Source organism: Scyliorhinus torazame, chromosome 1 (assembly GCF_047496885.1).
Source record: "Scyliorhinus torazame isolate Kashiwa2021f chromosome 1, sScyTor2.1, whole genome shotgun sequence".
NCBI classification, from domain to species: domain Eukaryota; kingdom Metazoa; phylum Chordata; class Chondrichthyes; order Carcharhiniformes; family Scyliorhinidae; genus Scyliorhinus; species Scyliorhinus torazame.
In genome coordinates this window covers 361,834,059-361,847,642 of record NC_092707.1, presented here as the reverse complement: position 1 = coordinate 361,847,642, position 13,584 = coordinate 361,834,059, and the positions used below count along the sequence as shown (strand labels likewise).

At 42.1% G+C, this 13,584-nt stretch overlaps 1 protein-coding gene across 1 annotated transcript in view; it reads right to left on the bottom strand.

The window, feature by feature from the left end:
- lrpprc (leucine-rich pentatricopeptide repeat containing) overlaps positions 1-13,584 on the bottom strand; it is a 202,942-nt gene that overhangs the window by 121,715 nt on the left and 67,643 nt on the right. Inside the window, exon 12 of the mRNA XM_072510996.1 lies at positions 671-789. Within this exon, the coding sequence (XP_072367097.1) occupies positions 671-789 (119 nt within the window). The remainder of the gene's footprint in view (positions 1-670; positions 790-13,584) is intronic.

Here is a 13,584-nt window from a genome sequence, read left to right as displayed (position 1 = left end):
CAGCCCCATGCATTTCAGACCAGCAGTGCAATATAATGCACATAATCTTAGCGAAAATTAGGAAAAAAACTAGAACAATTAAGGCAAACAGTGGCATGTGAAGTTAATGAACAAAATCAAAAATTGATTCAGAAACCTAGCTGGAGATGAAAAAAATAATAATATTCTATACATAGTTAATTTTGAATCATTCAATTTTTTAATGTTTCTGTAAGCTTATTTAGATTATTAGAGACTAGAACTATTCGATCATGGAATCATAGAATGATTACATTACAGAAGGCAGCTTTTTCGCTCATCCTGTTTGTGCCTGTTCTCTGCAATAGCTACTCAACTAGCCCCATTTTCCTGCTAGCTCTGCTCTTCAGGTAATTATCCAATTCCCTTTTGAAAACCATGATTGACTCTGCCTCCACACACACTCAAGCAGTGCACTGCAGATCCAAACCACTCACTGTGTAAAGGTTTTTCCTCATGCCTTTGCTGTTTCTTTTGTCAATCACCTCAGATCAGTGTCCTCTGGCTCTCGACCCTAGTGGTCTGCAACTTCAATGGCAGCAAGCTTGTATAAAGCAAATTTACTATATTTCTCCGAGTCTCAGGATGTTTTATTACTCCGAAGGTGCTATGTAATTGCAATTTGTTGGTGAGAAAACATGTTGATACAAACCTCAAGCTGGGTACGAGCTACCTCAACGCTGTCAAATGAAGACTGCACATAGTTGGCATAGGTTTCCACGTCAGGTTCTATTCCTAGATTCTGCATGGCTTTCAGTACTTCTATGGTCCCTGTAAATTAATAGTTATTTGTTCATCAACATTTGTCAAGCTGCCAGGTTTAAACTTCAAACGATGCTTGGCATTTAACTATCAGTGACCACCAACTGGTGCATTCCCCATGGCAAACCTCTACTAATCAGAGTCCACTTGCCAACTAGATCAGCACCCTCTGCTCACAGTATAAAGTTGTCGTTTTCCCGACATTGGTATTCTTGCAATTGTCCTGAGTGCAAAATTAAAAGGTTTGACAAAATGTCTTATTTCAGCAATACATCAATATTTTATTTAACTGTGAATGCACATATGGAATTTCAGCTTAATCACGTGTCCCTATCTATTCACTTGAGAAATACTAAGGTACAACATCACTAAGTTTTTAGTGGAACTAATTAATTTGCAACAACAGAGTGGCTTTTTCTGCGGTAATGCCTCAGCTAGTCAGAGCTGACTTGTCAACCAATCGGCATGCTTTCATCTCCGTTATAAGTTCTGATGTTTTGAAATTTGGCATTCTTACATTTGTCCTGAGTATTGTAACATGAAAAGTTTTGGCAAAGCAAGTGGAATCACTGCTGCAGTATGAACAAAACAGGCAGCCAATTTTCACATCACAAGGCCCCAGAAGCAACAAGATAAACGAGCAGATAATCTATTTTGATTATGTTCATTGAGCGATTAATATCAACCAAGACACTGGGAGACCTCCATTACCCTTCTTGGAAAAATGCCATAGAATGTTTTACCTCCCCTGAAATGCAGAGGTGGTCCTTGGTTTAATGTCTCACCTGAAACTAATTCTAAAATTAAAGATGAAGTTAAAAGACATCAAAGGTAACATGTTTGGCACTTAGCAAATCAATCACTATGGAGAGTTTTTAAAACAAAAGAACTGAACTTTACAGTAGAGGCCAAGTTGGAGGAAACCAACTGTAAAGTGCTATTTTCAGGTCTTGCCTTGAGGACTACACTTAGTTCTAGTCAGGGAGGCGCAAATTCTGAAGGCAATGCCAAAGAGAGCTATAACATCAAGCTCCAGTATTAAAGGATTGACCTTTGGGATTTTGTCATTTTAAAGACTTGAAAAAAGGTAACAAAGTGTAACATGGAGACATTTTAAAGATGGCATAGAATAGATAAATCTGGACTATCACCCTACTTAAATCATAACAGAAGGACAAGGGACACAGATTCAAACAAAAAGCGAAATCGTAACTGCTGTATTCCCTCATTGCGAATAATCAGTTAGTGGAATGGGCTTCTGGTATGTTGTGTAGGTTATAACCTCAGGATCATGTAAAGGAACATTTTAATGGTGTACGGACCTGTGGGGTGGGGGAAATAAGTTGTCTGGATGGACCAGATAATCTTTCAACTCAAATTCCTATCTTGGAAATTAAAATTGCATTTGCATGATCATGGGCTCAAATCACAGCTGATTTTGTCTATCAACAGTGAGAAACTAACAGTTTGGGCTAATAGCTACAATATATTTTCCATATCACCCCACTTCTACAACAGATTTAATTTGGAGAAAGGAGCAGAAGAGGAAGAGTACCTGCCCTTTCCTGAGCATGTTTTGATACTGGATGGTGGTGATGTAGACAAGTTCGAAGAATCACTGTTGCAAATCAACAGGCCAAGAGAACATTTTGACAGCCGCTGCCCAACCTGGACCAGCTTTAGCTGTCATTTCACCAATAAAGTTTTCTCCGATAATTAGCTACATATAAAATACCTATATATCAGCAGCTTAATCTGTTGTCACAGATCTGAATCTAGTCCCCTTAAATACTACACCTGAAACTTCCAGTTACTCACTGCGGCAAAAGAAAAATAATCTCACTGCAAAAGTAAAACAATTAAAGAAGCTGTCCTTTGAATTTATGTGCTATTTTCAATTTAACTTGAAAGGTGATTTCAAACACAACAAAACTTTACAGCTCACTCCCAACATTGCAATAATGCTCTCCTTCCCCTTAAATCACATCAGAGGAAAATGCAACAATTCTGTTATTAGGAAAGGACATGTCAGCTGATGCGACATTTTCGAAGTAAGGCAGCATATGCTGTTCACAGCTCATCAGCTACCTCTGTCAGTTATTTGTAAATTTAAAATTTGTTCAAAGCCCTTCTAGCCTGGAGTGCCACCTTTAGAAAGTAAAGTAGCCTTCAATATTTTATGCAGTGCGCTACAGTGCTGATAATCCAAAGTGATTTCCCTTTGAGCACAAATGTATATGTGGGGCTAAGTCACTCCAAATTAAAGTCACACCACTTTTGCTATTTTGCCCTAGAACAACTCCATATTCATTTTTTTTCTGTGCACATTATTGTTTTATTTGTGTGAGGCAGGAACTGGAACGGAGAAAATGTTACGGTGAACCAGCACATGTTTCCAAAACTGTCTTATAGGCCCACGGTTATTTGCCAAAGTGGTCTTATACTTGAACAAAAGGAGGATCACTAGGGGAATATTATTAATGACCTGCATACCTAAAATTAACAGTTAATTTCAAGCTATGTTTCTGGATTTTTTTCATCGGAACAAGGGGTGTTTTTGTATTGATTGTAGACAAAAAGGTTATTCGAGCTTTTGTGCCTTGCACAGCCCATGCTTTGCATACTCTTCACAGTGCTATGCAGTTTAAAAAAAAATTCAAGCTATTTATCAAGTAAAGATCTGCTTTTTTGACCACTGGTTATTTTGCTGAAAAATAGTTTTACATACGTCAAGCTCGATATGCTTTAATTGTTTCATTTATGTCGTTGAAAAAAATAAAACATGCTCAACAAGTTCCATCATAATTTCACGTCCGGACTCAGGATCTTTAAATTTCAAGGCAGATCTTATTTTCTGAAGGATGTTCATATGTTAAAAACATACTTGTTAGCTGTACTTATATTTACACTCAGATGCCACTCAGCATTTCCACTTAAACTAAAGCTAATGGCATAATAGTTTATTTGGAAAGAACTTCTCCACTTAATGAAAAGCTGCTGCTAATTAGCAGTACACAAACAATTAAGTCAGTAACCTCTCTCGATAATGACGCTCATAACTACAGCTACAGGACAGATGCAGGATTACTAATCACTGTCTGAGAGGGAATAAAAAAAATGACCTTTCCTCAGACCCAAAGCTTGTTCAAAACAGATGCCAGTCAATTAAATTCTATTTAAGACCTTGTAAACAAAAAAAAAATCCAGACAGCTTCATAGTGCACACAAATTATTTCTACAGCAACATGATGAACATGAACAAATCGGAATGGTGAAAAGGGTCAACTGCAATGCTTGGCAGACAAATATCTCTGATCTGAAATGCCTTAATTCAAAGCCCGAGCATCAATCCTACCTTTTGGAAAGAGAAAAGTCCATTAAAATTACTTCACATGTTCTCTTGTATAGCTCGAGAGGTTAAATTCAATCATTTCACAGTAATTTCCCAGGAGCTTCAATTTTACTGATGTAATTTCCATCGTTTCAAAGAGCACGGTGTAGTATTTGTGCAGAAGGATAATACACTGATTATGAAGGTTTTTTTAACTATAAAATTACCACCAGTTCTGATGATCAGCATGCACTTTTTATTCTTCTAACTACACACTATTTTTGATTAATTTAAATGATGCTTTAGGCATTAAGTAATTAGACCAGATTTATGAAAACTAACATATCATACCCAGTGCAAAATCAGGAGGGGTGTATAGAATTTGAATATTCCACACCTATTTTACATTTTATTCTGATGCTTACTTCCTATAATTTGTACCACAGTCTCATTTCATCACCCCACACGAGTTTTTGTATCCTACAATCCTTCCTAGTCGACCCCACTGACCCTCAAATGACCCAACCAGAACAATTAAAAGCCAATTGTTTCTCAACCAAGGTTGACCATTCTGGCTCCTTCTTGCGAATACACACAAACTGTCACACAAACCATCCTTTTATTTGGTCATCATCTGACGTTTTAGCTGTCCTCGCCCTGAATTGATTTCCAACGTACAATGCTCATTCATTGCTGAGGTTTCCGCATTCACTGAAATTTCTGCAAAGCGTGATGGTGGCCACGCAAAATTTCCACAAGAGCATTCGATTTGTGAAAAATAATCTGTTATCCTTTTCTAAACTTAGTATTGCTTTGTCAATGTGAAATCTCAATAACATACAAGAACGGCACGTTTTTAGTGGTGGAAATGGAAGTAAATTGAGATTGAGAGTCATCACATAAGCAGCATATCGGTACAACAATAAAATACATCTGGTTAACGGCATTTTTCCCTGAAACATATTGGTACCAAGAGATTAAGTAATCCTCGTGACAACCATCTGACAAATTATGCATTTAAATGAAACAAGCTACAAAGTCTAAACTTCAGGCTATTCTGTCAAATTCATCTTTCGCTTATTATTTGGAAAATCTGCAATTCTTCTGGCATAAAATGCAATTAAATTTTGTCCTTCCATCAACATTATTTCATTTCTGCAACATAATTTTCCTCTCCGAAAACAGTAGGCAGGTGATCTGCCCCCGGTAGGACAAAGCTGAACACCTCAAACTTGAGCACTCTCCAAAACTAATGGTTAATTTGAAAGCCGAGGGAGCTACAACACAATTTTAAATTTCAGTTATACCCTTAGGAACAACCATTGAGATATTCTTACAACAAGCAGCCTGTGTTTTGATCAACAACACAATTTTAAAAGCTGTTTTGCACCCTGTGTACTGCCACGATCCCAGTTGGTGTTATAACTGGATGGGAAGATCTTAGAATGGAACCCTGGCTCAAATGACCATGACTTTTACTTTTTATAAAAAATGAAAATGTGGAAGAACAGTTACAGGGCTGCTAATTAGTTTTAACAAGGAAAAAAAATAATAAACATGAAAAATTGGATCATACAGTATTCCCATACACTTCCCTGAGCTTAACAATTACACACAGCTTTTAGGATCACAAAGTACATCTTGATCTACAATGGTCTCGTTAACAGAAAGTTCCTTTTAAGCACACACGATAGATGACTGTGGGCAAATACACTCTCCACTCTGAACCTTAAGTGAATGTTTGAGTATGTCTCCTCAGAACGCCCCCCCCCCCCCCAGATGACTGTCACATAAGAATTTCCAAACTCCACTCTTAAACACACTTTAAAATCTTCTTGCATAATTACAAAGCTTTCCCTTGGTGGTTTGCATTTTGAGCTACAGATCAAGTTTTTCAACTGACACTTTTAAGTAAAGCTTCCCTTCCACTTTTTACAGCAAATTCAATCCACGTTTTCATACCAACCCCTTTATGATTTCTTTGTCTTGATTGTTGTGCAAACTGCTCACAATTGCTTTAGCTCTCGATTCCCAGACTGTATTAAAATGGCATCAGATGTTTTTTTTTTAACCTTTGAAGGCTGCTGTCCCACTTTAATTATGGTGACTGCAAATGTCTCTTTAACTCAGAACACTTCATTTACTTTACCATGAATTATTCTGAACAATATCTTGGTTTCTGTTCACTTAACTCAGACTTATTTCTCTTCATTTCTCTAGTTTCATGAACTAGCTGCTCTTCAAATTACTGCACTTGTTTTCTTAACCATGACGCATGGTATGGCTTTTCTTCTACCAAAGCTGAGGGAGATGTTCCCTCTCTAGCCCACTAAACCAACTGCTTCGAGCAGAGCAGGGAGCTGCTCTCTCGCTCACCATTTATCGGCAAGTTCAATCAGTAATTGAATTAGCTCCAGTTGCTAAGCAACCTTATGGCTTTTATTTATTCTTTCCGCCGTTGTCCTCTCGCAGCATAATAAAAAGAGTTGGAACTTAACCAACCCATAAATATACAAACATCTTTGTCCAGCATTAATCTAACTATAGGATTGACCTTTCCAGGCAGAGAAACATTAAATTAAACCTACTCAAAACTATACCATATTTCTATTGTTTACCAATTACAAATATAAATCCCTTAAAACTACCTTTTTTCCTTAGCAGTATGTTAAATGCAACAGGCATTAAAGATAAAACATTTTCGGCACTGTTTTCACAATGATGAACGGTTCATTATTTAATATTGGCAACAATAAACCAGTGACAGTTTTGTGAAAAATTTAACTCCATAGATCAGAAAGATTAAATGTGCCCATGATAAAAAAGCAGCTCCTGAAATTACAATCGATCAGGTGCTAAAATTTGTTTTCTGAACAAGTAATATTTTTGAGGATGTCATAGTGGGGCACAGTCAAGTAGCAGGGTCAGTGCGACCCTACGGTGCAACAGGTCAAAGACAGTTCCACCAATTGCGGTTTAGGTTCCGTGTTTTAAAATACATCGCATTGCTAAACACAGATTCTACATGTCAGACTGAAGAAAACATTTAACATTCATTGCTTCCAGCTCTGCTTTATTTGACTGACACTTCCTTCCTTTACTGGACAAATTTCTACCCGTTACAGGCGATTTTATTCTTAGTCCTTGTCACAATAATAATAAAAAGAATTTAAAAATGCAGAATTTTACTTGAACATCCAATAAATCAGAATAACCACAAACCAACATTTTCCTGACATTTGGCAATTCATTTCCTCCTATTTAATATACTTTGCAATCTAGTATAAAAAAACAGATTTATCAAATGTTCAAGGCTAAGTGCTGCTTCTGTTTTTAACATTTTATAATTCTGACAAGCATAGGAACAGATGTGCCTTCAACTAACAGTGGTGAAAAGCAGTTATGGGAAAGAAATGACAGTTAAATTAAATAACAAAGAGCTAGAAGCAACAAGCTTTCATATTTTCTTTGTCTGATGTACAGTGTCTAGGCTGAGACATGCGATACACTTCATAATATTTACTTTAAAGCTTACAGACTCAGAATAGACACGAAATTTGGGTGACAACATAAAGTCAAAATTGGCTCAACTTGAATTTTAAAATTGAGAGATAAAATTTAAATCTTTCAAAAATGTATAAACTCCACTTAGATCTTGAACTGGGGAAAGATCATATATTTTCTTGTGAAACTAAGTTTTGAAAAACCCTTCCTTGGACATGCAAGTTACATTGAATTTTCAGATGATCAAATTCAATTTTCTCAGATTAATCAGTTCGCAGATATCAAAACAACAAAAATTTATTATACAATCCCATTAAGAAAAAGGTGATCAGGAGGAATGAGACACTCTGGAAAACGGATTATGTTGATGTTATCAATGAATACATTTATAGCAGAGGAAGAGGCAAGCATGTCAGTTGCATTTAGTTGAATCCGGGTGCTGGGCATTAATTGGTGATTCACTCATGCTTCTATAAATAGCAACAGTCAAAAACTGTGATTGTTGTGTTCGGAGGTACATGTTTGGAAAGTGCATCTCTGAATAATTGCTCATCAAAACGTATAAAGATTGACTTCAGTTTTATCCGTCACAACCTGGCTTTCTGTAATATAACATGGCAAAAAAGAATGGGTGCCTAGAAGTGAAGCTCAGAAACCAAGAAAAGTCTTAACACTATTGTGGAAAATAGCAGAAAGCAAGTGCAGATTTTTGGGGTATGATTATCCTCCTATGTGTTTAAGAGTCTGATGTTCAATTTTGAGTAGCCATGATAAAGAACATTACAGGAGCTAATCTTTATTCAATCTTAGGTTTATTTGCAGAGTTAAACATTACAAGCATAGACCTAACCCAACAATACCACAGCTTCACGAAGTGTCTCCTGTGCGGCCCCAGTTAATGTCAGCCATCTGCACACAACTAACATACAGTTAACATCTGAACCACGTGGTCAGTGGAAAAAGTGGCTTTATAGACATGAGTTAGGCACTTAACAAAGAGGAAGCAAGGCAAGGCCTTGGCATTGTTACTTCCAACAAGTAAAGTCAGAGGTAAAGTATTTTGTGAGATGGATGCCCATCAGTTGGAAAGTGATTTAGATTAGGACCTTCAAGAGTTTGTGGATGAAATTTGCTTGACAGATGAACTATGAAATGCCCAAAAGACATGGTTAAAACTTGGTAAGATTTCGGGAAAACAGACAGCTATTCCACAGAATATGTGTCCTGCACTTTAACAGGCTCCATAGAAAGTTGACAAAATTCAACTTGGGATCTGTCGATCGATATTCGTGCTTAAATTATGCAAGATGTTTTTAACTAATGTTGGTTCTTACAAAAAGCCTTTTTGGAGCAAGGTTCGATAAAACAATTCCTTGAGAACAGTAATTTCCTTCAGCCTTCATGAAACACAAAATGCCCCATGGTGATACAAAAAATAGAAGACTCGACTTCCAGTGGCGGCCATGGAGGAGTAGGTCACACATTTGATAGCTCCCGCCTGAGACGGACGTTTGGACTTTTTTCCACCGTCTTGTCCGGATTTTATGGGATAAATCGGTGAAGAGTGAGGCAGTGAGGAGAAATCCCCCTCTGGTGTATGGAGAATTGGACCAGACGTGGCCATGTGAGAAGACAAAGTCCTATAAGGAAGATGCGAGCAGAGCCGGCAACGCGGGAAAGCATGGCGGAGAGCAAGGGCCGCGGGGAGGCGGCGCAGTGGTCGATGGGGCAGCTGGTGGAGTTTTTTGAAGATTGCTTCGCCAAGCTGAAGGACACGCTGGACCCAATTAAGGCTTCGATTGACCAAGTTGTGCAGAATCAAGAGACCCACGGGAGAGCGATCCAGGAGGTGGAGAAAAAGGTGTCCGAGCACGAGGAGTACATAACCTTGCTGGAGATGATGACAACCGCCAGAAAAGAATGCAGGAGAACCTGGAGGACCTGGAGAACAGGTCCAGGAGGCAGAATCTTAGAATTGTCAGCCACCCTGAAGGCAGTGAGGGATCGGATGAGAGGACTTATGTGACGGACATGTTGGAGAAGTTGATGGGGGCTGAGGCATTCCCTCGGCTCCTGGAAGTGGATAGAGCGCACAGAGCCCTCGCGAAGAAGCCCCGAGCGAATGAGCCGCCAAGTGCGATGGTGGTACGTTTTCACCGATTCCAGGACAAGGGCATTCTGCGGTGGGCCAAGAAGGAACGGAGCAGCAAGTGGGAGAATTGTGAGCTGCGCATTTATCAGGACCTGGGCCAAGCGGCGAGCTGGGTGTAATCTGGCAAAAACAGCCCTCTTTAAGAAGGGGGTGAAGTTTGGGATGCGGTACCCAGCCCGCCTGTGGGTCACACATGAGTAATGGGACTTCTACTTCGAAACACCAGACGAAGTATGAACTTTTATTGAAGAAAAGAGGCTGGAGGCGAATTAAAAGACACTGAAGGCTTGGAGAAGTACTGTGGCGATGATGTGTTGTGCTGGGCTGTATAAGTAGTGCTATGTGTAATAAGGGGCTGTTTGGGTGGCTAAAGGTAACTTTGTCTTCAGGGAGCTGGTTAGAGGGGGGATGATCTTTGGGGTTGGTTCTGTTTTTCGGGTGTTTTTGTTTCAAAAGTGGCTGTTTCTTCACTGTTTTATTTCTGAGGTTTGTTTACTGGGGAGTGTGATGTTTTTAATATGTTTGTCCAAGTGGGGGGAGAGAACAATGGGGAGACAGACTGCTTGGTGCCAGGGGCGGGCGCTATCATGTCAGTATGGGTCAGCTGACTCTCAGAAGCGCAGTGGGTTGGGTTTCTAGTGTTGTTGCTGGGGGGGAAGCTGCTTTGCTGACAGGGGAAGAACTGTTACTAGGGGACAAAATGGGAGGTCAGGAATGGCGAATGCCCGAGGGGGGGCTCGAGGAGGCGGAGGGCGTGAGCTGGAGGCTGGCCGGGGGGGGGGGGGGGGCTGGTTTCATGGAACGTCAGAGGGCTGAATTGGCCGGTCAAGAGGGCACGCATGTTTGTGCATTTGAGGGGGCTGTGCTACAAGAGATACACCTAAAGGTTACAGACCAGACGTGATTGAGAAAGGGGTGGGTTAGACAAGTATTCCACTCAGGGCTGGACTCAAAGACCAGGGGGGTAGCGATCCTGAACAACAAACGAATGGCATCCAAGGCAGAGAAAATCATGTCAGACAAGAGGGGTAGGTACATAATGGCGAATGGGAAGTTGGCGGGGGTGCGGGTGGTACTCGTGAACAGAGGCTCTGAAAGGGGACGATGTGCAATCTATGAGACGGGTGTTAGGCAAGATCACAGACTTAGAGTCACATAACCTGATTATGGGAGGAGACTTTAACACAGTCATTGATCTGGAATTGGACTGGTCAAAATCCAGGACAGGGAGGAGGCCGGCTGCGGCAAAGGAATTGAAGGGCTTTATGGTACAGATGGGGGGAGTAGACCCATGGAGGTTTGCATTGCCAAGGGCGAAGGAATTTTCCTTTTTCTCACATGTCCACAAGGTATACTCTCGCATCGACTTTTTGATTCTGAGCAGGGCGCTAATACCGGAGTTGGTGGATACTGAGTACTCGGCAATAGCAGTTTCGGATCATGCCCCGCATTGGGTGGATCTATGGGTTAGTGTGGAGAGAGAGCAACGCCCACTGTGGAGACTGGATGTGGGGTTGCTCGCGGACGAAGCGATCTGTGGGTGGGTTAACAAGTCCACACAGAACTACCTGGAAACAAATGATACGGGGGAGGTCTCCGCAGCGACAGTTTGGGAAGCTCTGAAGGCAGTGGTCAGAGGGGAATTAATCTCGATATGGGCCCACAGAGAAAAGGTGGAACAGGCTGAGAGGGACAGGTTAGTGGAGGAGATACTCCAGGTGGACAGGAGATACTCAGAGGCCCCGGACGCGGGGCTACTGAGGGAGCGTCGGAGGTTACAGGTGGAGTTTGGGCTGTTGACCACAGGGAAAGCGGTGGAACAGTTGAGGAAGGCAAGGGGGGCCATTTATGAGTATGGGGAAAAGGCAAGCAGAGTGTTGGCGCACCAGCTCAGGAAAAGGGAGGCGGCCAGTGAGATAGGTAAAGTAAAGAGTAGAGACGGTAATACTGTCCTGGACCCATCGGGGGTGAACGAGGTGTTTAAGGACTTTTGTAGTAAATTATATGAATCGGAACCCCTAGCTGGGGTGGAAGGGATCAGGCAGTTTTTGGATCAGTTGAGGTTTCCAAGGGTAGATGAGGATCTGGCGGAAGGGCTGGGAGCACCAATTGAGATTGAGGAAATAATCAAGGGGCTGGAGGGCATGCAGTCGGGCAAGGCCCCGGGGCCTGACGGCTACCCGGTGGAATTCTATAAGAAGTTTTCAGAGATATTGAGCCCACTGCTGGTGAGGACATTTAATGAAGGAGAGAAGTGTGTCCTCCCCCCAACAATGTTGCAGGCCTCGATTTCATTGATCCTGAAACGGGAGAAGGATCCGGAGCAATGCGGGTCATACAGGCCAATTTCTCTACTGAATGTGGACGCCAAATTGCTGGCTAAGATACTGGCCACAAGGATAGAGGACTGTGTCCCGGGGGTGATAGGGGAAGACCAGATAGGATTTGTAAAGGGCAGGCAACTCAAAGCCAATGTTCAAAGGCTTTTGAATGTTATTATGATGCCCTCAGAAGGAAGAGAGGTGGAGGTAGCGTTGGATGCGGAGAAAGCTTTTGATCAGGTGGAGTGGAATTACCTGTGGGAGGCGCTGGGATGGTTTGGGTTTGGTGAGGGCTTTATTGACTGGGTGCGGTTGCTCTATCAGGCACCAGTAGCGAGTGTACACACAAACCGGCTCAGTTCGGGGTACTTTAAACTACACCGAGGGACGAGGCAAGGGTGCCCCCTCTCCCCGTTACTGTTTGCTCTGGCCATAGAGCCATTGGCCATGGCGTTAAGAGCCTCTAGGAACTGGAAAGGGCTGGTTCGGTATTTCAGACCCGTTGGAGGGGATGGGGGAAGTAATGCGAATCCTGGGGGAATTTGGTACTTTTTGAGGGTATAAATTGAACATGGGGAAAAGCGAGATGCTCGCGATCCAGGCAAGAGGACAGGAGAACAGGCTGCGAGAGCTGCTGCTTAGAATGGTAGGGAAGAGCTTTTGATATCTGGGAATCCAGGTGGCCCGGGAATGGGAGGCACTGCACAAGTTATACTTATCCCAGCTGGTAGAACAAATGGAAGGGGACTTTAAGAGATGGGACGTGCTCCCGCTATCACTGGCGGGGAGGGTACAGAACGTGAAAATGACGGTCCTCCCCAGATTTCTGTTTGTCTTTCAGTGCCTCACCATCTTCATCCCAAAGGCCTTTTTCAAGCGGGTGAATAAGGTTATTTTGAGCTTTGTGTGGGCGGGTACAACCCCGCGAGTGAAGAAAGTGTTGCAGGAGCGCAGTCGGGGGGAGGGTGGGTTGATGCTGCCGAACTTCTGCAATTACTACTGGGCGGCTAATATAGCCATGATTAGGAAGTGGGTAGTGGGGGAGGGGTCGGCATGGGAGCGGATGGAGGCGGCGTCATGCAAAGACACCAGTTTGGGAGAACTGATAACGGCAGCTCTTCCGTTCTCGCCGGCCCGATACTCCACAAGTCCAATGATGGTGGCGGCTCTGAGGGCAATGGAGGAGATATAAGAGAGTGGAGGGAGCATCGGTTTGGACCCCGATTTAGAATAATCATCGGTTTGTACCGGGTAGGCTAGATGGTGGGTTCCGGAGATGGCAAAGGGCAGGAATTAGAAGGATGGGGGATCTATTTATAGATGGTTGCTTTCCCAGCTTGAAAGCCTTGGAGGACAAATTTGAATTGCCAGCAGGGAACGGGTTTAGTTATTTGCAGGTGCGAGACTTCCTGAGAAAACAGGTGCCGGCCTTTCCGCTGCTGCGGCCACAGGGGATACAGGATAGACTAGTCTTCAGTACCTGGGTGGGAGAGGGG